This window comes from Cygnus atratus, chromosome 3 (genome assembly GCF_013377495.2).
Source record: "Cygnus atratus isolate AKBS03 ecotype Queensland, Australia chromosome 3, CAtr_DNAZoo_HiC_assembly, whole genome shotgun sequence".
Lineage (NCBI taxonomy): Eukaryota > Metazoa > Chordata > Aves > Anseriformes > Anatidae > Cygnus > Cygnus atratus.
Window position 1 is genome coordinate 118,111,311 of NC_066364.1, and position 25,044 is coordinate 118,136,354.

The 25,044-nt window shown below is 40.5% G+C and overlaps 1 protein-coding gene across 4 annotated transcripts in view; it reads right to left on the reverse strand.

The window, feature by feature from the left end:
• CCDC85A (coiled-coil domain containing 85A) overlaps positions 1-25,044 on the reverse strand; it is a 182,408-nt gene that overhangs the window by 123,053 nt on the left and 34,311 nt on the right. Inside the window, exons 2-3 of one of the 4 annotated variants that reach the window (XM_050709441.1) lie at positions 17,775-17,862; positions 2,025-2,161 (exon numbers count right to left, since the gene is read on the reverse strand). In XM_050709441.1, coding sequence (XP_050565398.1) covers positions 2,025-2,149 — 125 coding nt within the window. In that variant the 5' untranslated portion in view covers positions 2,150-2,161; positions 17,775-17,862. Of the gene's footprint in view, positions 1-2,024; positions 2,165-10,366; positions 10,730-17,774; positions 17,863-25,044 lie in introns of those variants that run through there. The other 3 variants (XM_050709440.1, XR_007707945.1, XM_035565443.2) reach the window with 3 other exon arrangements.

The window sequence follows — 25,044 nt, forward strand, 5'->3', positions numbered from 1 at the left end:
CCATGGGTTCTCCAGCAATGAGGCAACGGAAAAAATCAATACTTGCCATGTACCATGTAACCAATAGAATAAGGGCAATGATTTATGTATGGATGGATGCAGACTGAATCAGCTGGGGCCTCAAACAGAGGGAGAGAGAAGGAGAGAGAGAGAGAAAGAGAGGTGTGGGGGTGAGCCGGACTGCAGTGATTATTCCTGCACTATGGCCAGATTTTTTTTTTCTGCAGCAACAATCCCCCTCTCTAGCACTGCAGGACATAGAGGAAAGACTAGCAATGTGTGGAATATATGATGGACCAGCTTTTCGCTTTTGCCTCAGAATAATGATGCTATGTTGAATATTAAGGTACAGTAAAAAAGGAAGAATGATATATGGTCTGCAGTCCTTCAATCTTCCAGCTACCTCCACCCTAATAAAGACCAATCCAGTGGGTCAACAAGCAATAGTTTAAAGAGAGTCAAATTATCAACAGGATAAAATGTACCATCACTGCTTCATGACAAGAAAAAGCAGGAAGGGCTTACTGAAGAGAACTACTGTATACCCCAGGAGTTTCTGCTGAGAATATAGTTTTGTAAATTGGATTACCAGGGATACAGCACTATAAGGTATTTAATGACTATGGTAACTTTTAGGATATCTAATACTGCTGTTGATTTAAAAACAAAACTATCAAGATAAAGATTTACTTATCTGTTTGTGTGATGCAGGATACCAATAAACACTTATCGAAACTATATTCTATGTTTTATTGCTGTATTATTAATAAATAGCTAGGAGATGACTTTAAAGTGACAGAAATTTGCTACAGAAATGTCATACTATTTTATAAAAAATATCTCCTCTGTAGTGTTTGCAAATTGCTAAAATAAACTGTAAACATTTCTGCAATGCCTTGGATATTCAGCCTGTATTTACGTTTCTGAGAATCAGATGTTCATTCAGTACTTTCAATATTATAGTTTGCCACAAAGTAATCTTGTTATAACTAATATTTCTGCCAGAATTACCATTAATGACTGAATCAATTCTCTTTTCTCTCTATAACATATATGTAATATTTAAACCTCGGTATTGGCAGTCTTTCTCTTAAGAAGCATAATATTCTCATATAAAGCTATAGAACAATAGGAGGCCACTAGTTAAATGCACTGGTTATGCAATGTTAGATTAATTAAAGCTTTAAGAATTGTAGCATATTTGAAAGCCCTGCATTTTATGTATGTCTGTGAATTTATCAGGTCAGAATAACGTAGAAATTATTTCACTTCTGACTTTCCACAACATATATATGATTCTATGCTAGCGAGATTAATCATTAGCTACCAAACTACATTTTCATGTTTTATGGTTGAAATAGCAATGAACAGATTTAATTTAAGTAAAAATAGGTTTTAGGTTTTAAAGAATGTGACTGCATGTGACCAGACTTTGGACTTGAATGAAAAATATTTCTGACTATTTTGCTTTGCTATTACCTACCTACCTTTTTTATATAAGTTATACTATGCTTAGCATAACATAACTTACACCTGTATGGTCATATCAAAATAACAGTGATGCAATAAAATAATATCCTTCAAATAGACTTTGTATTTAATTTCCCATTAATTTGACAATGGCAGACAATATATTTCAGAGAATGAAAGTATGAAACACATTACAAAGCAGAGTATATACAGTTCATTAGTAAGTCAGGCAGAAAATCCTTTTTGTGGCAAACAGGAACAACTAATGGTTCTAAGATCCTCGAGTCCTCTATCTTTATTAATCCCCAAATTGGAATGCAAACATTTCATGAATGCAAATATTTCTCAGGCCTTGGAATTATGTTAGGCTAAAATGGAAAAAAGCTTCAGCCTATGTACCAAAATTAAAGCAGGACAGAAGACAATCCACAAGTGAAGGTGAAGACACCTTAACAACAGCTTCTAGTACACACATAATATGATGTGCATAATTTAAAGGGATTTCTCAAACTTCTCAAAGTATTGAAAACAGAGCAGGTTATCAATATGCTTACCTTTGAGTAACACATGGTAATTCTTCTTCTGCTTTCTTTCTCTTACAATAAACACAGCAGCAGAAACTCCACGTACAATGCTGGACTTCCATGAATTTTGTTCTGAGCTTCAGCCAGAATACCATGGACCTGGAGCACTTGGAAATGAAGATGGATTAACATGAGAACCTGGGCACTACCCCAAGGGAGAAAGCGCAACAGTCAACGAAACAGGTAATAGCTCCCCACAGCACCACGACCAGGTGAGTTATCTGAGCAAACAATGCTTTGGAGCCAGTGACGTGGAAATTATTCTTGAAAATTAATGAAAGCACATTGCCTTGATCCTGGACCTGCACTGGTTTCATAAGTTGAAATACAAGCTTGCACAAAGAAATCTGACCAAAGTCATTTTAAGTGTTCACCCGGTTATAAATGAATATAGCAACACAGAGTTCATTTTAAAGCAACAGACAAGTTTCCATGTTATAAATAAAAGGCAGAGTGCACTGTCTCTACTGTACTTCTGCATCTAGACACACTGCACTCTGTGCTCAAAAATTTGCAATGGCAACAAACTTAAAAATGAGCAATATTGTTATAACTAGGAAAAGGTTGAGATAATTATTGTATTTGCAATACAGAAAATTATTTCGATGTTGCATGTGAAAGTCTTTTTCATGCAGAAGTAAGTTTGGTTCTTTCCAGCATACTGTGTTCTCTTCGCAAATTAACATTTGAAAACCTTCTTAAGTTGAAGAACTCTCGTGGTAAAAATCCACAGCTGTATTACTGGAAGCTGACACAAAAATACTGGAGAAAAAAAAATCTTATTCACCATTTTAAAAGAAGGAAAAGATTTTAATATGATGCTTACCACAACTCATTTCCTTATCATGCTTTCAGCTTTCATTACAAGAAATATGCAGTCAGGGCACAGTCCTGTGCCCATTTAAACTAACAGCAAGATTATCCGTAACACTAATTAAAGTATTTTAGTTGACATCTTCTTAGCATTTAAAATATTTGTACTTGGGGAACAAGACCAAAAAAGAAAGTTGGTGTATAACTTTGTACAACATTCTCAAAACATGTTTTGTAAGTAATGTGTTATATTGAATTAATTTTCAATACCAGAAAGCATATGCATACAATTGTGTATTAACGTCTTAAAACAAACCTGCTAAAATTCTCTTAATTTCTCTTAAAAGCCATACAATAATTTAATTTTTTTTTAGGTACACACAGATAGAAACACACATTTAAAACTTTTTTATTAAAAAATAAATTAAATTGAGTATTGTAAATTGTCACATAAATAAGGAAACATCACGGAATTTACTTAATTGAAGTGCTATATCATGCACTAAAACTGGAATATCGTAGATCATCAACATGTGGATTATGTCTTCAAAAATTTTTGTCTTTGTGTGCTCAAAGAACCATCAAAATTTGCTAGAAACTGCTAAGCTACTTCTGAAAAAGTGCAGCACTGCCAGCTCCAGCTCCAGCTGAAACTAGCCACAGCTGGGGTAACGAACAGCACAAGGTTCAGCCTAAAACACAACAAAGCAGACCAGTTAATTTATCAGAGATTGAATATTAGGTATTGTAAGGCATCAAATTTAATAAATAGCAAAAGGAGCGAAAAAAAAATATCAAAATAAAAGCATGATAGGAGATGATTTGAAAATATCAGAGACACAAAAGCAGGATACCCTCTGCAAATAACCTGATGTTCTCTCGGCAAGGGCTCAGCGTTGTGAACAAAAATACAAAAAGCTAAATGACTCTTGCTATTCGCCATATAACAAAACCAAAGTATTTGTGTATCAATACTCTCCCTGACCATTGGATAGCTAGTGGTTATCATTTGCAATTACAGTAATTGCATCTATTCTTTGCTATTACTTCCCATACTTAGAGTGTGCAACACAAACCTCATTCTTTTATCTCATACAAACCATCCCAGCTCTGCCAACAGCTCTTGAATTTTTAAAGAGGTACACTCTCCCTCCTGCTTCTGTTCCTCCTGAAATTTCCTGACCCCAGATCTCACGATAGAGCAACTTCCGTGGATTAAACAGTTCTATAGGAGTCACCTAATAAAACACTATTAATTGTAATAGATTTTTGTTTCTTCTTCCAATGATATTTCCATGGCAACATTTTCACATCCTATTGTTGAGGGTGTTCTTCATTCCCCACGCGGGTTAACCACAGGGCAGGAAGGGCAGGCTGTTGGTCAGCCTTTATTTTCTCTGGTCCTTCAGCAAAGGTTAGTTGAGGTCACCAGAAGCCAAAGGGTAATTACTTTTCCTCAACAGGGTTAAAGTCACACAGATTGCTATTGAGACAACTGTATGGACGACCTTCAGCTTTTTATGTTCAATCTTCTTTTCTTTTAGCAAAGCCAACGTTAATAAGGATAGGGGATAGGGAAAAGCCCCGCGAGCTGCACGTTGCGTGCATCTCCCGCAACACGCTTTGTGGGTGTGCTCCTGCCTGCTACTGCAATTGTCATCATGAAATCAATTAGGCGAGTCCCAATCACACAAGGTTGCGCGGTGATTAAACACGAAAGCTATCAACAGCCAAAAAAGGACCTATTCTGTGATTTTTCTACTCAAATAACTTCTACAATTATTCCAACTCAAGAACTTTTTAGCAGGGCCAGCACCCCCTGTTTGTCTGCTTTACCAGACTCAAATTCATCACCACCCTCACTCGCTTCACTCGCAATGAATCAGGATTGCAGTTTTAAATGGGGAAGATTTCAGAGCTCTGGGTGTCAACCTGGCTCCTCCACAGAGCTTCCCATGGAAGGACCACCACCTCGGGAGCGTGGAGGGACAGAAGAGGGAAAGGCTGCCCTGAACTGCAGGGGAAGCCAGGAAAACAATTAGGGTAACTGAGGATTCTGTGTGGATTCAGGGGAGGGAAAGCAGGCATGCTTTCCAGCTGTACCCTACACAGAGTTTAAATGTGCTCAAATTGTAAAGCAGCTTACCACAAAGATCTAGCCCATAAAAAAATCACAATGCCTAAAGCCCACTGTAGGGAAAATGCAACTAGCTTGTGATGAAGACCCCAGGAGCCGAGTAAGTGAAACCTCAGCCATGCCCAGCTGTTACCAACCAGTGCAGGTAGGAGGCAAATGAAAAGATAGCAGGTGTATCCTCCTTGGGCTCTGGCCTGGGTGACACTGGCTGCCTGGTCACCTATTCTTGTCCTTCTTGTGATACACTTATTTTTAAAATAACTATTAAAAGTCAAAAACACAAAACAAGAAAAAAAAAGAAAAAAAAAAGAAAAAAAAAAGAAAAAAAAAAGAAAAAAAAAAGGGGGGGGAGGTCTTCTTTCTGAGCCTTAGCTTTGGCCCTGTATCTTCTGGCTATCCTTTCCAAGCTCAGTGTTGATGAAATAAAATAAATAAACAACATAAGGATCAGGTTTTGATCATTACAATATCCATTACAAATCAGGGAAGAGCAACTCAGCTTCTTGACTGATGCATTACTTTGTAAACTCAGCAAAAGTTATAAATAATCGCAATGCTGATAAATGATAAATGTAAGATTTGGTAATCAATCAATTCAAATGGGGCTAAATGGAAAAATAATGCATCATTTATATTTGGCTATATTGTACAGTATGTAAATTATTGAGTACTTGCTATACCATTTTCACATCGAAGAGGTGGTAGACAAATAGAGAATCATAAAACAGAATTATCAGACTATAGCCTTGTAGCACTGTTTAACCATCTGTGCTACACACAGCACGTTGGTGGCACGCCAAAGGTCCTCAGAAACTTTCTTCTCTCCAGTTTTAACAAGGGCAGATATTTCTTTGTTTTGAAGTTACACTTTCCCAGACACAGCAACCGCTAGCTTCGAAGGACAAATAGTAATTCCTAAACAGAAATCATGTTAAACAGGGTTACAGACAATACTCTTAAATTAAGCATAAATGCATTATAGGGACTATCCACCAAGAAAAAGCTTCAAACGCAGGAATTTAAGAGCTAAAATTTCAAAACTTAGACATATATGTTACATCGAACATTCATACATATAAGAAATCCAAATACCCTATGTAACGAAAAACTGTTTGGTAAAGGCACTCAAGCTTCCTTCCATTATGGAATGACTCAGTATAGCAGCCACATGGTGACGATTTGTTCTTAACTCTATTTGGATTCTTGCATTTCTCTACATTAATGAAGACGCTAAATTTTTGGAAAGGGAATTTCATTTCCCTTCTTCTGGTCATGATGCTGGGAAGCATGTCAGCCCAGGACAGCAAACAAGCACAGGCTGAGGTGGCCAGGTTTCACTGGAGCAGACCACCACTAGGAAAGGGCTTCCCCTTGCTCCAACACTTCCCAGCAGAGTCTGGGGAAGAGCAGTGGGTCTGTGCTCTGTGAGGAAATTAGGAATTTCCAGCTACTAATGATCCATACCTTCTGAATTTCCCACATTTTCACTCTCATTCAAGTAAAGACAACTGTTAAGAGCTGGTACAGAACAAGGCAGACACAAGAGTTATGGGCACTTCTCCACAAACTCCTGTAGTATTGGAAGTCCCTTCTGTCCCATCTGTTCTGAAAAATTTGGGGTTTCAGGAGAATACATAAACATCCAGGGATAGATTAAAACACCCAGGGCAGTCTCAAGCAATTTCAGACAGCTACCCTGGCTTAACCTGCTTCCTTGGGGCTCAGAATCAACGACAAGGGCTGCAAAGTGCTGAGGCTGGCAGGCCAGAGAGCCCAGCAACATTTATTCACTCTTTTTTCATCATTAATTTAGGATATATTGTATCCAACTTTATTCAGACAACATTCACATGGCCAAATGCAGGCTTTCATAATAGGTATTGAATCATTAAAAACCACAGCAATACGATATACCAAGCCTTTTATAGATTTAAAAGTCAGGAATGGCGAAAAACACTACTAAAATATAAATTTCATCTGCCTTTTCCTCTGGTAAACCTGTGGTAGGGTACCACAATCATAAATGATTTGTAAATGGTTCTTTGGATACATTTTGCATCCACAAGCAATGGTCAATAGCAGCATGAGCTTGGAGAAGACTGACTGCATAGGCATTTTTTTGCTTGGGAATCTTCTCTTGGGTTTCTATTTTGTCTTAATGAGCAGAGACTGAAAACAGCATTTCTGAAAACCACCCAGGCTTCCAAAACATGCACTCCTCTCCAAAGTACAGCCTTTGTTTATTGCTACACTTGTGCTCACTTAGCTCTGAAATTACATAGGTTTTAGGTGAAACAAAGGGTTGGAAAAAATAAATGTTGAAGCTGTTTCCTGACATTTTACCCACTGCAACTGCTTTTCCTACAATACCTGTTCTCAGCCTCAGAGTGCAAATACTTCCCAGGATGGGACACCTTCAGCCTAAAGCTCTTCAAATCTTCAGAGGGCAGAGACCTCTCAAGCTAAAAGGGCTTTGCAAAAGTGTGACAAATATTTTCCACAACACTGACACAATTTCTTTTTTTTTTCTGTAACATAGGGAGGAAAGAAAGATGTCCCAGTGGGACACTAAGGTGCGTGTTTGTGTGTGTGAGCTAGCTCCCACAGAGAACCCCCTTCCTACGCTGCAAGCGCAGATTGCTGAAGCCAACCCATGCTGGCCACTAGCTACACCTACAACAGAGTGGGGATGACTGTAAATCTCCCTGTAATACTGTGAGCCACGAGTGTCACTGCCCATTAGCTTTCTGATCTTCAGGTGCTTCCCTGGCCGCTGTAATTTCCATGACTACCGTAAGCCCTCTCTTTCCCGTCAGTTCTCTCAGTAGTGTTTTCTATTCTCTGAAGGATCCTTCAGTTTGAATCCCTTTTGGCAACTAACTATACAAGGTACTTCTTTTGGTCGCATCTGTACTGAAAGGTAAAGAGCAAGCTCAGTAGCAAGACTTGGTATTTCAAGCTAGGCCAGGTTGCTGGTTGGATTTGAGTCTTGAAGGTCTTTTCCAACCTAAATGATTCCCTGACTGTAAGCCACATTCCTGGCCGCTCTCCCTCCACACCACAAGGTGTTCGTCCAGCATCAGCCCACTCCAGGCCATGCCTAGCATGATCAGGAAGAGCCAGCCACAGGACGCCCTCAGGCAGGCCGAGCTGCCTCTCCCCACTAATCCGACCTTGGGCAGACGCTCAGCAAGCAGGAGGAGACATGCCGATGGAGACTCCAGCTCTCCAGCACAGAGCGCAGGACTGGAGAGCCTCCAGATGCAGGGCTGAGACTTCACACTGTGGAGACGGGGTGATGCTGGTCCTAGAGTTTGCAGTGTACAGACAGAGCAGTGGTGTGGGAAGAGCTCTCTTCAGTGACTCAGAACTGTCTCTCAAGTTGACTAAGGATTTTAATTTCCCATCTTTCTCACAACCATTCTGTCTTAAAAAACGATACACCCCCTTTCTACAAGCAGCATCTCGGAGCTACCACGTGGCATGAATCTCTCCCAGTGAAAGTAAACCCAATTCAATTCCAGCACTTCTCTGTCAGCAAATTCTACATCAACTAATGCCATTAGGAACAGTGCCTTCATTGAATAGTGTACCCCACTTCGTTTGTTCAAGCTCCATCCCACAAGCAACAGGAGACCTATGTATCACAGACCGGGTAACTCTGTCTTACAGTAGGTAACAGAGAAAGACACCAATGTCAGTCTCATAAGCTACCTGTTCTGCTTAACCCTGTATGCCATAAAGACAGACCTCCAGTGGACTGTGCTACTTGTGTGTTGATTTGGACATCACTAGGAAAAGCAGATAAGGAAAACCACAGACCCTGACCTGGCATTTACCTGCTCACCCATGACAAGTGCTTTCTTCCACACTGTGCCCCTCAGCATCTTGATTTTCTGCCAGCTTTTAAATCCCAGCTAATTAGAAGATTCACTACTCCTTATGATTTCTGACTTTCACAGTTTCTAATTAGTCTCTGCAGTGGTCTATTACCTAAATGAATTGTGATATTCCACTTGGTATGTTAAATGAAAATACTCAACGTCACCATTTCTCCCTCAGATTATTTACCTCCTAGTGAAGTAATTTTGTTCTGAGGATAACACGTCTTAACTTTGCCATTAAACTGGAAGTCACTGAATGAAGAAAGGTGAAAGGAGACAAAACTGGGTTGAATATTAACCCCAGTTTTCCTCAGATTAGCAGTCTTAGTTGGGAAGATCTGTTCCTAATGTTATACTTAGTGATATCGCTGAAGGTCTCTGCACCAGATAGGCATGTACCAGCTGGCCTCGGCTCTCACTGCCGCGGCAGCGTCTATGGGGACAATGCTCCTCTCCCCTCCGCTGCAGCCCATTGCTCCCTATTCTGCACTGCAGCAGCTACGGAGTGACTCAGGCAGAACACACCAAGAGGTAAGAGATGGACAAAGACTGTCTCTAAATTCAGAGGAAGCTACATCCAGAGGCAAATTAAACTAGGTAGTGTAAGCCACTAAGTGTGAGGGTGGGTTTCCAGTGCAGGAAGAGACAAATGAACATGTTATTTCTTCGGCGTAGCATAACTTTCAGAAAGTCATGGACCCAGCAGGTCTGCAGTGGTTCAGCATCGCTATAGGTGTTCAGCATAAACCCCGGTATCTAGCAGTTATCTCTGGAGCTGGTCAGTGAGCAGTGTTGCAAAACTGACATCTTGTTATGATTAAGATCAGACGGCTTGTATGGGAGCTTGCATGGGAATGGCAACTGCTTCAAAACTTGAGCATGGTTTCACCTACCTATTTGAGTTCAGCCTGAAGACCCACGGTTGATGCACCACTGTTCCTTCTGGAAAAAGGAGCACTAATAGTTTGTACAGGCTGATTTTCTTTAGCAACAATAACTTGAGCAACTAGTCATAAATATTATTTACCTCCACTTTCATCCAGTGCAGCAGAAATGCTGTGCTTAATTTTATGTTTCCTGTTTTAAGATCCGCAAACAAAATTTTGATCTCTTTGTACATTTTGTTATACTGTAAAATACATTTGTAAAACTTCTGGAAATTGTGAACTCGAGACACTCAAACATGAAGCTATTTGTTAGGGAGAGGAGTTAGTCTCTGGACTTTTTGTCCTGTTTTCTTTCTGGACATTCTCTAACATACTGCTGCTTTCCCACTGCATGATTTCAGATGCCTTACGACTGCAGAGCCTCTAAGCTAAGAACTGCACCCCTTGTATTTTTTCCAATATTGCCAATTGCAACAATACTACAGGTTGTCTACAAGCAAAATATTTGGGTTTTGCTGACAGTATTGTATTTGAGCTCTGAAACTGTGGGAACTTAAATTCAGTTTTGCAAGTGCGAGAATAGAGACTTACCAAGAAAAGAGACTTTCCCACATTTCTTTCTTCTAGGCTTTGGAAATTTGTTCCATCTGTTGTGTTGTGTTTTGGCTGAAGACCTTGTGTCTTCTGATTCAGGGTCTTCTTTTCAACACTTCTATTTTTGGTGTTCAAACCATCATTCAACCTCATGCAAGTTGCATCATCAGATGCAACCCAGGCACAGTCCAAATACTATTATGAGTAGTCATCAGCGCTCTTGCAGCTCCTGCACCTAATTTCAGGTCACAACAGCAGGAAGTCTTCACTGGCCACTGCCCAGAGCCTGCAGCACACCAGCAGAGCCACACCAGTGTGACTCAGCGCAGCAGCCTGCCCCTGACAGTGGGACGCAGCAGCCGTCTACAGGAATGGATGATGACATGGCAAATGCATAGTGAGGTCTTCGGTATTTTGTGGTTCAAGGTCTTTCTGCACCAGAATCTCTTTCTATAAGGCTATATAAATATATATATAAACTGTAGTCCTTATATATATATACATAAATCAGATCAAACAGTCTTTATGATCCCTTTTTGAACCCAGCACTTGGGGACCTTTCCCGTGAACACTTCCCTTTTATAGCAGTCATGAGATTAAGGATCCTGTTGCTGACTCTGCATTGTCTCACACCAGTGAACTGAGTAACAGCAATGAAGTCAAAGCCTGTCCTAATGCACCAGAGAAAAAAGAATGGCAGACATTTGGATGAGCAACAGTAGCACTAGACTCTTGGGCTAATTTTGTTTGTCTACCCAACATCACAGCAGCAGACTCTTAGGTATCCACTGCACAAAGCCTGTGATTAACCTGGACAGCTCAGCAAAGTGAAAATGGGTATTTATGCAGCATTTGAGTATCTGTGCTGCATACTGAGCCACTGCTGTGTCTGTCAATGCTCTCTTTTCCCAAGCCATTTTGTCTCTGTGTTAATTATGCCTTTCAGCACTTCCTAAAGATTTGTTGTATTTTTCTTGTCTTCTTGCTCCATCTTCTCCTGCCCCCTTTATCTCCCCTCCTACCACCAGTGCGTCACTACTCGCTGCTCTTCTCTCAGCCATTTCTGTAACACCTCACACCACCACACAGCTAAGCTGGGCCAGGCAGCTTGGCTCTGAGGACATACCTGTGTGGAAAACATGTCTTTCAAAATGTAAAACTTTTCGTAACTAGAAAGTCGTCAGTCCATACTGACGATCCAAAAGGCAGTAAAGTAAGTAGTATGTTACATATTCTTCTTGCTGCTAGTGTCATAAGAATATTTTGCTAAAATCAGTGAGTTTAGACAAGACCTAATGACTAGCTAAATTCCTAACAGAGCATCTGAAGCATCCCCCTGAATTTGAGCATTTTAAGGCTGTTCACACTCCCAACATTCACAGTACTAAATCAATCTCATCTCTGTGTGCGATATTTTATGCCTGTAGGCACCTGTATTTCTGAACACAAATACATTTCTGCATGCAAATGAAGCAGGTTTATCTGAACAGCTTGCTATTCCATGCCTATCCAAAAAGTTCTTTTTAGGTGCAATTATGCATTCAGAAGCTTGCTTAAGCAGCACAAAAATTTTAACAGCCTTTTGTGAAAATCTATTGTAGTATGCATTTGTAATGGAGCACATTTGTCCCCACATCCACTACCCATCATTTGTCAAATACTTGTTTTAGGAAAGCCAACTAGCAAGATGCAAAATCACTACTTTTTCACAACCAAAATGAATTTCTCAAAAGGATAAAGACTTCTAAACTTTTTGTCTTTCACTATTTACTCACTAGTAACTATGCATTACCTTCCTGTGGTTGCTGTCCTTGCCCACAAAAATGGGGGATTCAAAGAATTAGTTAGAATCTTCATCCTGTAGATCGTAAACTGTTCATATCCCCCCAGAACAAGTAATGTGTAGAAACACTACTTACTTAGCTGAAAGCAATCCTCCCTCTTTCAGCGTCCTCTTTAGTTGGACTTCTAACAGCATTCAGCATTTTACAGGATTTTCAAAACAGTGTTTTCTAAGTAAAGGACTAAATGATTATGTGTAATGATTAACAACTACTGCAACAAAAACTTCTGTTCCATTCGTTTGGCTGTCAGCTAGTACTCTGGCAGAAGGCAAGGGGTTAATGTCAAAATACATCTTCTGATACCCAGATTGCCTTTCCTTGTCCATTGTTTCCAACTTCTTTAGAATGGTCAGAACTTTTCTGCCTGAATAAACTCTCAACAGAAAACAGCTGGATGAAATGGAAAAATGAATAAAATAAAAATAAACTGTGCTGGCAATATAGAAAGGAGACCTGGTTAGAAAATTACAAATTTCTAGAGCTAGCATTTATTGTGGAAGTAATGTAATTAAAAAATGAAAAATTTTCCCTCTCTCAGCAAAAATTATTTAAAGATACCAGCAATGCCACACAATGCCACAAATATGGCAAATTTAGCTTTGGATGACTCGATGCTCAGAATGGAAAAGAAATTAGCTCAACTCTTTGGAAATCTTTTATAAAAAAGCTTTTTAAAATATAAAATCACTATGTTTTCCTAACACTATTCATGTCTCAGCTTTCCCACTAGACCGAAATTTGATTCTAGAAGTAGTATTTCTCACTAACACATAAGAGCTTCTAATTTTGACCTTCCATTTTGATCACCCTTAGTATTCTCATATTACTATTGGTAGCAAAAATATATTCTCATAAAAAACAAGAGTAGTGCATTTCAGTTATGGTTTTCTATTGATTCAGTTACACTTGAATTGATCTCAAATTGTTTCAAGCAACTGTTCTGCACCCAAAACACCACATGAACCACAGAAACCAGATCAATAGATTTCAAGTGAAATAATTGTTTTCCTTTGTAAGACCCCATTACTTCTTGAATGAAGAACTGTTTGATTGACCTCCAGGAAAGCAGCAGATGTGAAAAAGCCAAGCACCTCAGGCCTTATCATTTAAAGGGAGGCCTTGAAAATTACAGGAAAGTACACGAACATGTGCTCGGTTAGCTGTGGGAAATACACAGCTGGAGAAGCCACAAAACTGCTTTTTACTCTGATAACATGAGAGCAGTAGTACATGCATGGCAGACATAGACTTTTAGAGTTAGTCACTCACAAACACACAAAAATATTTTACTAGGTAAAAAAATAGTTCAAGGATTCTTGAGTGACTGGTTTTATTTTCACAGTCTGGGTAGTAGTGAGTTTATTGTCTGGTGTTGAGAAATTTCACATAGCTTGCCGCTGGACTCACTTTCTTCACAGTGTGTGACTACACAATTTTAATGCTTTCTGAGCGCAGCCATTTCCAGACTGCCATATTCAGACACACATGGTAGGAGGCATAAACCAGTGCAGCAGCCGAGGACATCAGGGTGACCCCATTAATTCTACTGGCAGGATGCAGATTTATACCATTTTTTATTTTATTTTAGCTATTTATTGGGGTGCCCAAAGTGAGATAATAAGCAGTGCTGCCAAAGAGAGTAAGACGGGCCCTTCTAGGGGCTGGGTACAGCCCGATGCAGGGGCTGTGCTGACCTGCACGCAGCACAGATAGCCCTAGGGGATGACATGCTAACAATAACCGCAGGCTGAAAATCTGCAGCACTGCATGGGGAGCCCTCCAGCTGCAGCCCTGCCACTGCTCCTTCTACCACAATGCGTTTGCGCCCTGGGACAAAGCCTCACCTACCTGCAACAGGCCCCTGTGCACAGAAGAGAGGCCAGGGAGCATCATCTCTGTCCACAGCCATGGGCAGGAGCATGGTGACTGCAGGAACCTGAGCAGCAGTGTTACTGAAAGGGTTGGAGGATGGAGCAGCGGGACAGGGGGTAGGACACCCTGTGCGGATGTTTGCAGGAAGGTGATGCCAGAAGAAGGAACAAACCTGACAGGGTGGACCTGTCCATCTCAGCCCCAAATACTGAGCTCTCGCCATTATACAAAGGCTAAAATGGCACATGGCAACAGCAAAATTACTGCTTAGGCAATGCAAACATGGGTGTTCCCCCAGTAGGCATCAATACCAAACTAAGGCAAACATGTGCACCTACTTATAAATTGCAGTTTTCCTCAAAAATTCTATTTTTAGATAATTTCTTCCCTCAGATGATGCTTCCCCCCACAAAAAAAGTAGGAAAGTAGAATACAGTAGTGATATTTTGTGGCGTTTCTCTCCCAAGTCCAGGTCCTCTAGGTATTGGAAATCTTTATTTCTTCTAATTATATTGCAAATAAATGAAATGCTCACATTATACCTTAGAATGTTTTTCCAAGGAAGTCTTGGTTAGCTCCTAGCACACATTAGACTTGATCTGGGCTTTAGTCTTTTATGAGCGCAATTAACTGCAAACACCTTGTCATAAACATTTTAAAAGGTCAAAGAGATTGCAACAATTTTGCTAAAGAGATAAATGGTCAAATAAAACATTGAATTGTTAATTCCCAGGTGACAAAAAGCTGCATGAGTCAGATCAATAAGAAGACACACAGAACGAATTCTGGGATAAAGGGCGGGTCAACCTTGAAGTGTTAATAACTTGCTCCCATTATTTTGCTCTGGCACATCATGTGTTCTAGCAGGTAACAGAGCTGCTAATAGCAAATTAGTATCCAGAGAATCACAGAAGTATAACTGGGCATCAGAGATTCTTGAAACAATAACAACGAAAAAATATTTGAAAGGATTTAGCTCTATTAATACCAAGAAAAACAGTGAGTTTATAGAAGACAGGTAAGAGCACCTTCCTACTATTTCTAATCTAATGTGTTAGTCAACTGCTGAATAGGGCATACGCTTTGTCTTTCTCTCTCTCTCCACATTTTCTCCTATCAACCTTGTTCTTAATGACTGGGCTTTTATTAAACAGTGCCTGCTGAAAGCATACTGCTTTATTTAAGTTAAGAGAATTGTAAGAAATCAGTACATTACACAAAAACTGGGTATGCTGATGCGGATGTTCAGGTGATCTGTACTGTCACAGCTGTTGTTACAGAACTAGGACAATTTATATTAGCCAGTCTGCCCCATAGAATGCATTAGTGTTTGTGGAAGGTCAGCTACAGAAATCAGCATCCTTGCCAGATATGTGCTCATCTGAGAGGAGACAGATTCTCTTTGATCTTTCTGAAGTACATGTGCTGTCATACCCTTATGCTTGGCGTTTCTGTCTGCTGAAAACAGCAGTTTATAACAATAGCTACTTTATAAGCTAGTCCTTATGTTACTGGGAAAATCATCCCTTTCTGTCAAATACTGACCATTCAACTCAAAATGCAAATTTGGAATTGAAAACATACAATTGGCATTTGGACTGACATTTGGACAAATTGAAATTTGGAAACTTAGGTAACAATATCAGGTCAAAATACTGGGTATGAAAGGGGGCTTTACAGAATCAGTTAGAAGATATGGTCTGTTTTCTCTAATTCACCCCATTCAACATGACATTAGTTGGACTACAGGGAAAGTCATACAAAACAGATTTATGAAACCTCCACTCATCTCATTTTGTGACTACCTTTAGATGACATGACTGATATTTTTTTCAAATTGTTGAATTTTTCTTTCCATCCTATTCATAAAATTCCGGGAGTGGATAAATGCCAAATATGTCACTTGGAACTGTTTGTTGAATGACTGTGGTCCAGAAACTGGCTCTTATTTACCAGTGAGGTAGAATGGGCTCCTATTTTCAGTTTATTCTTGGAAAAATATTGAGGAGAGTTGGAGGCTGTTGGAAGGAGACCACCTGAAGAACTCTCTTCTCAAAAACAATTCTATTTTTTAGACCCTTCCAGAGAGATTACAAAATTAAAAGTCACATGCAAAGAAAATTATCTCACCGTTATTTAACTACGGATATCTTGGCGTAAAAGACAGACTTTTTCCAAAGAGGACTATGCAACTCATGGAACAAAAAATGAAGAAACGTAAAAGTGTATGAGGAATCAGTAGCTCCTGATGCACTGTGAAAAATATATGCCAGCATCTGTGGGAAGGCAGAGGTCTGAGGAATTCAAACTAAACCAAAGCATTATTTAGTGCTATAAAATATAGACAGCGATGTCTATATTGATCCCACTGGACACTTGGGGCCAAATGAACATTTGAAAGGTCAGTAATTATACTTGTGCCAAATTGGAATGCTAGTCATTTGCATAAGACTGCAAGCCAAATATCAGAGTAAATTCATATGTAAATTTAATTACGCCATACCTCTAACAGCAATCTTATGTCATCTGGCATGAATAATGTAGAGAAAGCACATAATCCCATTAAGCATGCTGAACTATATACATGCTGTGATACATATAACACAGAAAGACTACATGGCAAATACCTATTTTGTGAGCTTTATGAATGCCATGAAAACAGATTTTCCTCTGACAGCAAATTTTAAGGTTCTGTTGGCTACTCACTAAATGATTTCACAAATGAAGATAAACTCTTCTTTTCTAGTGCACTTCAGAAATATTTGTTACGATTTACATAGACTGCAATCTAAAAGGGTTTATTTTTAATTTGTTTTAATATTAAAAAAAAAAAAAGACTCAATCTGTTTCCAAGTAAACTTTGAGCTGTGGTTTTAGCTCTAACAAGAGAAAGACATGATAGTGTACTTTCCCCAAAAATATATATTTTCACTTTGTGTCTTCTAAAAGCATGACTTGATATATATAGCACGAGGCCTCAAGGCTCAATCAATCGTAGTTATGCCACTAAAAATAATGGCTATGGGACATGACTTAGGTGAGTTTTTCTTTTCCTAGAGTATTTAAAATTTAAAGAGAAGCCTAAGAGACTTCCACAACACAAAACTAATAGTACTAAATAATAATTACTAAATGGGTCTGTCTAACATGTGGAAGGAGACAGCAGAATAATTCAAACTGATGTTAAAGCAGTATCACATGAAGTCAGCTGACATCCTCAGAAGACACATGAAGAACACAAAGGGACATGAACTGACATCCTACCCTTTAGCAGCTCCTCAGGGATTATAAGCATTTCTGCAAAAATCCTGGTGCATTCCAGCCCCGTTCTACTACAACTCATGTACCTGGAAGCTGCCCTGATCCACTTTTTTTCCACAGACGTCACCTACACCACCCTTCTTTCTGAAGGTGGAAAAAAAGATTGATGCAAAACTATACACTGGCACCTTTGGGAGTCTGTGCGACAAACTGCACTGTCCTTCAAGGACACAATGCAGACAGTGACTACTGTGTGGACCTTCCTTAGCCCATGACCCCTGAGAAATGATGGGATTCTGCACTGACAGCCTAGGGGCTAACAGGGCATGAGAGCTCCCCACTAACGCTCCCCTCCACAGCAAGATTACAGGCATGCTTCGCTGCCTTCTGCACCCCAGGGTAGAGGAGAATGTAAAAAACAAAATTACCTTTGCTCTTTTGTTGCTGTGATTGTGAAAACACCCATGTGGTGATCCATGGGTTTCTGGCTAGCATGAAGATCATACATTGTCAGGCCTAGAAAGAAAGAAAGAAAGATTTTTTTTTAGGTTACCTCAAATGGCAAGGCAATTTAAGAACCATCCACTGTCGAAGAAAGAGTCCATTAGTGTGAGGGTCTATAAGGCTATTCCCGTACCCTAGATACAATTCAGCTCTGGTTAGCTATTATTAATGGCTCAATTTCATATAACTCACTTCTAATTGTGATCATTTGATTACATTTTATGACATCAACAGCATATAGATGGGGTGCTTCAACATAATCATCCTAATATCTCTAAGTAGTACCACTTTAATGCTGCTGTTTGCTTTATTTTGCTACAATCACATAATCTTCAAATAGTCTAGATTTTCATTAGAAAGCATGTGCTCAAGCCTTATGTTTGTAGGCTGACTCACTCTATTAAACCAAAACCAAATTCAAGCCAGTAAGTTTGTGAGATGTCAGAGCAGTAGCAGTATAGAAAGTTTTCTCACATAACAAAAGATAGAACAAGCTCTTCTTAAAATCACATCTTCTCATCAATTTTTAATTAGTTCAGACATAATGTCAGATGCAATATGATTTGTATCAGCTGAGATACAACACAAAATAAAGATATTCTCTGTTTTGCATGACATCCTTTTTACCAACACAAGCCACAGTTTTACATAACAATTTTAAACCAAAGTTTCCTTGGGCTACCAAGATAGGAAAACAAACAGCACTTCATACATGCCTTCTAGTAATCCTGATGGAACTTGAACGTTAGTTTATTAAAGCAAATGCCACCTACTACAAATATCCACAAAATATTAGATAGCCCTGACTGACTGCTGTACTGCTTTAAATGCCTCAGAATACTAACACAAATGTTTACAAGTTGAATAATGTGATACTCACATAGCATAGTAGCTTAACTAGAAAAGCTCCTTTCTCACAAATGCAGCCTGGTACGCTGAAGTGCAACTAATTCTCATGTGGTTTTATTAATTACATCAAACGAATGTGATTTGACCCCATAACTGTGGTCATTTTGAGATGAGAGCGCGAACTGCTGTGAAAGCGCACGTCTTATGCACTCCCAGCCTTTCTTGTTCCATTACCAAGCTCCCGGATCTCCCCTGGGACCCCACTGGCAGCAGCTACAAACAGCATAAACCAGCAGGAGCATGCAAGGAACAGGTGCTCCAGCTTATTGCAGCTGCGGTGCGTGCGGCGGGGGGAAAAGCAATCGCTTTTGCTCCCCATCTCTGAAATAGCTACCTACCTGGAGATGTTTCTTTCCCCTCACACAACACATCCCTAAGGGTGGATCTTGTAAGGTGTTATACTCTTACACAGTTAAACAACCTGTAAGGCTCTTTCTGGAAGAGATATGGCCTAAAGCACTCCTGTGATCAGGCATTAAATCCAGCCAATAGTACATTTAATGGAAGATGTTCAGGGCAAAACGAAATATATAAATGTAAATGTTGCTCGGCAAGCGACTGAGGAGAAAAAGTAGCCATATAATCATGCTATAATCCCAGTATTGCTGTGCTAACACAGCAGCGTAACACAATGGGAAAACACATGCTTTACACTGTATCACTTGTGAAAAATCCCCATTACAGTCATATAACAACAGCACATATAGCTGAACACATCAGCTTTGGCCGGACATTTTGGTAACATGTTGTTCTCTGTCTGTACCCTGTTCTCTCTCATTCCTTTCCTCTCCCACTTTCTGTGTGCCCTGTGAGCTTAGAGTGAAGCCGCACAGGAGAGGGCTCTCTTCTGTTCAGTGCCACCCAGCGCCAAGGACAGAGGCATTCAGCCCTGGTTTGCCCTCGGTACCACCACAACCAATACATGCAAGGTAGATCATAACTGTGGGAGGGAACCTGTAAAACATGTACCTGGCATATAACCGAGACAGCCTCCTAGGCAAGTCATGACATCCCCACGTGCTGGTCAAACCACAGGGAATGGCTGGCACCCAAAGACGACAGCACCCACGCACGTGCCCTTACAGTCGCTCCTTTAGGCAAGCTCCTGACCCGTGCCGCAGCATTGTTTTGTAGGCTACCCACTGCGGCCCGAACGCTGTCTTTTCAGGGCTTTTATCACAAGACGAGACAAACTGAACTCCTGAGTGCTGAACCTTTCTGATCCACCAGCCAGCACGCTTGCCAATGTAATAAGCAAAATTGCATGAATAGAAAACTGCAATGAGGCCAGAATCAAACGCACATTAAAATCACACTGCTGACCTTTTAAAACAACAATACAGAATTGTTGTGACTAAAGAAACAGTAAGGGGACAATAAAATTCTATTAGAGCTTTTTCAGTCTGTGCTAAGGTGAGCTGCATATCTCTTCTGCTAAATAAACACAGACTGAAACACCGCGATGCTAGTCAGTAGAGGTAGAACAACATAATGTTGTAAGAGGAAATCTAGGCACATTGTCTAAGACATTTAAGAGTTTCTGTCCCATATAGAGTGGCCTTAGTCCCACGGCTGCTCTAAAAGACACGGGCCAGCAGGCAGCCAGCCCAAACACTGATGGCATGAAACAGCCTTGCACTCCTTTCTCCCAGGTATAAGCAGCCACTGTGGTTCTTGGGAATTGACTCTAAAATAGCGATTTGTGCAGCTACGAGGTGTAAATACCTGGCCACACCATGCAGACGTGGCAATCACGCTTGCAGAAGCAGCTTCTTACCTGGCCCTCAGCGCTGCCAAGCCAGGACATTTCTTTTGCTACATTCCTATTTCCACGTGTGCATATGTGACTGTAATACCCTGCAAAACCCCTGTTTCGATGAATCATTAGCAACATGTTAAAGAAACGTTCATTTGTGTCTTCAAACTTTGACCAAATTCAGAACAGGTGGCAATTTAGGGCTGAATATAAACTAATGAGACATAAAAATGTCCCTTAGGTAATTCTTTTACAATGCAGCAGGGGGCCATTTCTTCTCAGCCAGCTCCTCTTATTAAATGTCCATCAGCGGGAAATTTGGAATATCCTTTAAGAGTGTTTCTTCAGGGAAACAGCTGAAACCCCTGAACTGTGCATCACTTCAGGACTTGTGCTAACACCACCATTCATGTAACTTCATTTTTCAGCATCATCTTTTCAGCTTTGGGTTTCAGATTCTTTCCCACTTCTTGAGACATGTTATATACCTGTTTTTAAAATCTTAGAGAGCACAGAATAATTTGTTCTCCTGCCCAGCATCTACAGAGTTATTTGGGAACAGCAGGATTTCTTTAATGCTCCTTATTCAATTTCTCTACTTTCTAATTTAAGTGTAGAAAAGCAACTTCTATTCCACACTGCTCTCAGCAGATTGTAGTAAAAGAGGAGAGCAGAAAAAAAAAACACCAAAGCTCTGACAGATGGTACCCAGCGTTTGACTCATGCTGGGCTCAGCAGGACCTATAGTTTAGAAGGTTAGGACTGTCAAAAAGACTCTGCTTATCAAGTGAATAACAAAGTGTGGACTGCCAGGCTGTTTCCTATAGAAAACTTGTGTTTTGCATGTAATTCTCTGCTATCTTTCTGATGCTTCCGAAACTCTTGAGGAGCAGATGCATGCTTTTCTATTTAAGAAGCAACTGGGAAGCTGCCATCCTAGGAGCAGCCGGCAGCACGGCAGGCCTGACTCGTGCTAGGGTCAGCGCTGCGCTTTGGGGACCTCAGAGGGGACCAGAGAGCAAAGGGAAAAGTCTTCTTCTTCTCCTTCTTCTTCTCCTTCCTTTTCATTGTCCTCCTTTTGCAGTCAGTGAAAAGTTCTTCTCTTAGATTACTGCCCCGGTCTGAGGATCGCTCTAGCGAAGTCACTGTGGTATAACATGAGCAAAGGCAGAAAGCTCTGAGCACAAAGCAGCATTTACCAGGCTTCTTTTTAAGTCATTTCCAAGCTCATGTCAGTCAGTATTTATCCCGGCACAGAAGTATCTGAAGTGACTACAAATGTTAGCGAGCAGACCTGAAAGCAATCCCGAAGTCTGGAGAAATACAAACACAAGGTTAACAGCTCGTACCCATGTTTGCTGGTAAGTCTGGACTTTTAATGTTGGGGCCAGGGGGGGCTTGCTGGTAAATGTAGTGTTACAGTGAATACATGACAGGCACTGCTATTAATCACCGCTACAGCACTGTAATTATTCTTTATCCTTCCCAAAATAATGCCAATTAATTTGTTAAACAAGAACATTGTTTTAGTCATAAACTGGTACCAACAGTTAGCAGCTGCTTTTCGACAGTTAGAATTAATGACAAAGTAACTGTACAGCAAAAGGCAACCTTTGCTTTGCCAACACTCGCGCCTCTGTCATTGCCTCATTCGTTTCTTGTTCAAGACTGTGAAAAATGAAATGAGTGCATTGAGTTTTCAGGTTTAGAGAATATAGTTAATTCAATGTGGATTCATTGCTATGTCTGGATTCTAAACTGTTTTATGAAAGACTAGTTTGGTACCACACGGGCAAGGAGGAGGAACTGATCCTGGTTTACAGTGAAACAGTGGCGGGCACGCCGAGAAGTGCGACTACACAGACATCAGTAATTTTGGTTACTATGCTGACAGCAAACCTGCAGCATGAAAAAACAACTGTGTGGTCAAAAATTCTCTCACTGTAATTACTTACTAATTAATATCACATTGATCTTAAGGTTAAGCTAAAACCAGTGTTATGTTCCTGAAGCATATAGCTCCAGGCATGTTGTGGGAGGCAGTCTGTGTGTCAGAGTGTTTTTACCCGGTATTGACATTAAAAACTTGCTTTGAGTAAGGCAATGAGCAGAGAGGATACCTCTTTCATTCTCCACTCCCAGGGAAAAATTCTGGCCTGAAATGTAGTTAATTTATTCAAGTGCTAATTTATTTAAGCAACCCCCTCCTAAAAAAGGGAGAGGGGAATAGGCTGAGCCTACAACCTGTTGCTTGTTGCCCTACCTGATCTCACTTGGATCAGATTCCCTTCCCCAATTCAAACATCTAACAGATCATGTAGAAATCACAAGAGGAAGTGTTACATATCCAAAAATTCATTTTGCCAGTTTTCATGTAATTCAGCCATGAGCCCAGATGAAATAAGTCCTTACACAATATATTTGTGAAATGGACAAGAAAAAGAGCTGTTTTCTCACTCATCACTACAGGGCATATACGCTGTATCCTAGCAGAAGCTGTGATTCCCATTCCCTTATTCAGCGCAAACCCAAGGACCTACACAGCTGGCTCAGCGAACAGGCAATTTTCCTTCTGGCCCCGGGCTCAGCACCGCTGGGCACAGAGCCCCCAGCAGCAGCCCTCCAGGAGCTGGTGGGGGATCTCCCTCGGGCTGCGCCCAGCTGCTCTCTGATCTCGTGGCATAAGGAGCCCTGGCCCAGGAGCCCTTTTCCCTGTCCCAAGGCAGGTCCCAAGGGGGACTTTGCCATAGCGCTAGGGGGCAGGGCAGGGAGACGCCTGCCAAAAGAGGGGAATTCCCCTCCTCTGTCTGCCAGGAGCTTTTTTTTTTTTTTTTCCATTTTGCAGGAGAATGTGGAACAAATTATGACACTGTCCGAGATTCTGTGGTTACTCACCACATTCACCTCTGAGTTTAGTCCCATGGACATATACACAAACTAGTGACAAGTGATTCTCACTGTCACGAGGTGTCCACCAAAAGACTGAGCAACCTAAATGCAAGCTCCTATCTGTAGCCAAGAGGTGATATGGAACAGGGAGAGAACAAGGAAAGACTTTTCATGGACAGACACAGGAGGGAAGCTGGATTAAGTCCACAAATAAACCAAAAGCTAGCAGCTGAGTACCACTGACTACTTTATACATGAATGCCCAAATTTTTCAGAACACATCTGTCACAAAATGAAAAATCAGCATTTTAATCAAGAGCCACAGACACCACCAGTATTGGAAAACAGAGTCCCATCCACACTTGCACTTCAGTAAAGGATGTGCTGTTTTCAGCTAGATAGCAACAATTTATTCACTTTCTTCTGATTACGTGACCAAGTAGCCTCTAATTCTTCACTGCTAAGTATCAGTTGCAAAAAGAAAAAGAAGTGCTCAGCTGCGAGCAGCAGAAACTCTGTCCTCCCTACCTCCACATCTGTCTGGGGCACAGCTACGTATCCAGGCTACCAGGGAGGTATGTGCTTCCCAACAAAGGCAGCAGATGGGCCAGCCCAGGAACACCTTCCACTTCGGCACCTTTGACAAAACTTTATCTGCAAACTGTGATATTAAATAAATTCCATGAATGAAGGCCTGAATGCTTTCCTTGTTCTCCAGATACCAAAAAATAAAGTAAAAAAATAATTATTAACCATGATCCTGAGGGCAGGAGCCTGCCCACTGGGTTGAGAGCTAATTTCATTAAAATCGGGGCCGTCTCTGTAGGAGCTTGGGAAGCACAGTTCCGTGCCTCCGTAGAGCACCCTGTACACAACAGGCCTGCTGCTGTCACACGGTGCCTTCTTCAGAGCAGCCTTCAAGCTGCCAACACCACCGAAAAAGTCCAGGGTGCCTCAGAAAGGACAGAGCGGGGTTTAACCACTGCTCACTCAGATGACTCAGAGGTGATGACACGCCTTTTATTAGGAGCATCACAGAATGTCATTTAAATGTTATTTTTATTTACACCTTAATCAAAGTAAACATGCAAATAACTTCTATAAATTTTATGAAACAGACAGGAGAGGGAGCTCTCTCTTCATCCCACTAGATTATGAATGGATTTTGCTGAATAGATTAGAATCTAACCACATTTTTATTCTATGTCACATGTTACTTCTTGTCATTCTTTTGTCCTGTGACTGTCTCCTCTTAACAAACAACTTTGTAACACAAAACATTTCTGTGTACCACAGAACATTTTTGGGGGTGAATGCAGTAAGTACATCATAAAGGCACTTTTAATTTTGGTATAGGAAAAAATGAGGATGTAATTCCTATTTGCAAAATTCTGCTTTCCTACTGACTGGTACATATACAAATGCATACCGCATGTACGTGTGCATCTTAAGTGCACTTTTTCACTTTCCAAATTAAAGTACCAGGCAAGTGATTTTTTTCATCATTGTCATCATTAGCATGCTCTCAGATAATTTGTATTCATCCTGAGATCTATCAAACCAACCTGAGATTTCTGGTCCATTCAAAGTGCATTTTTAGGATAAATCACTGAAATATCAAATTCAAAAGAAATACCTAC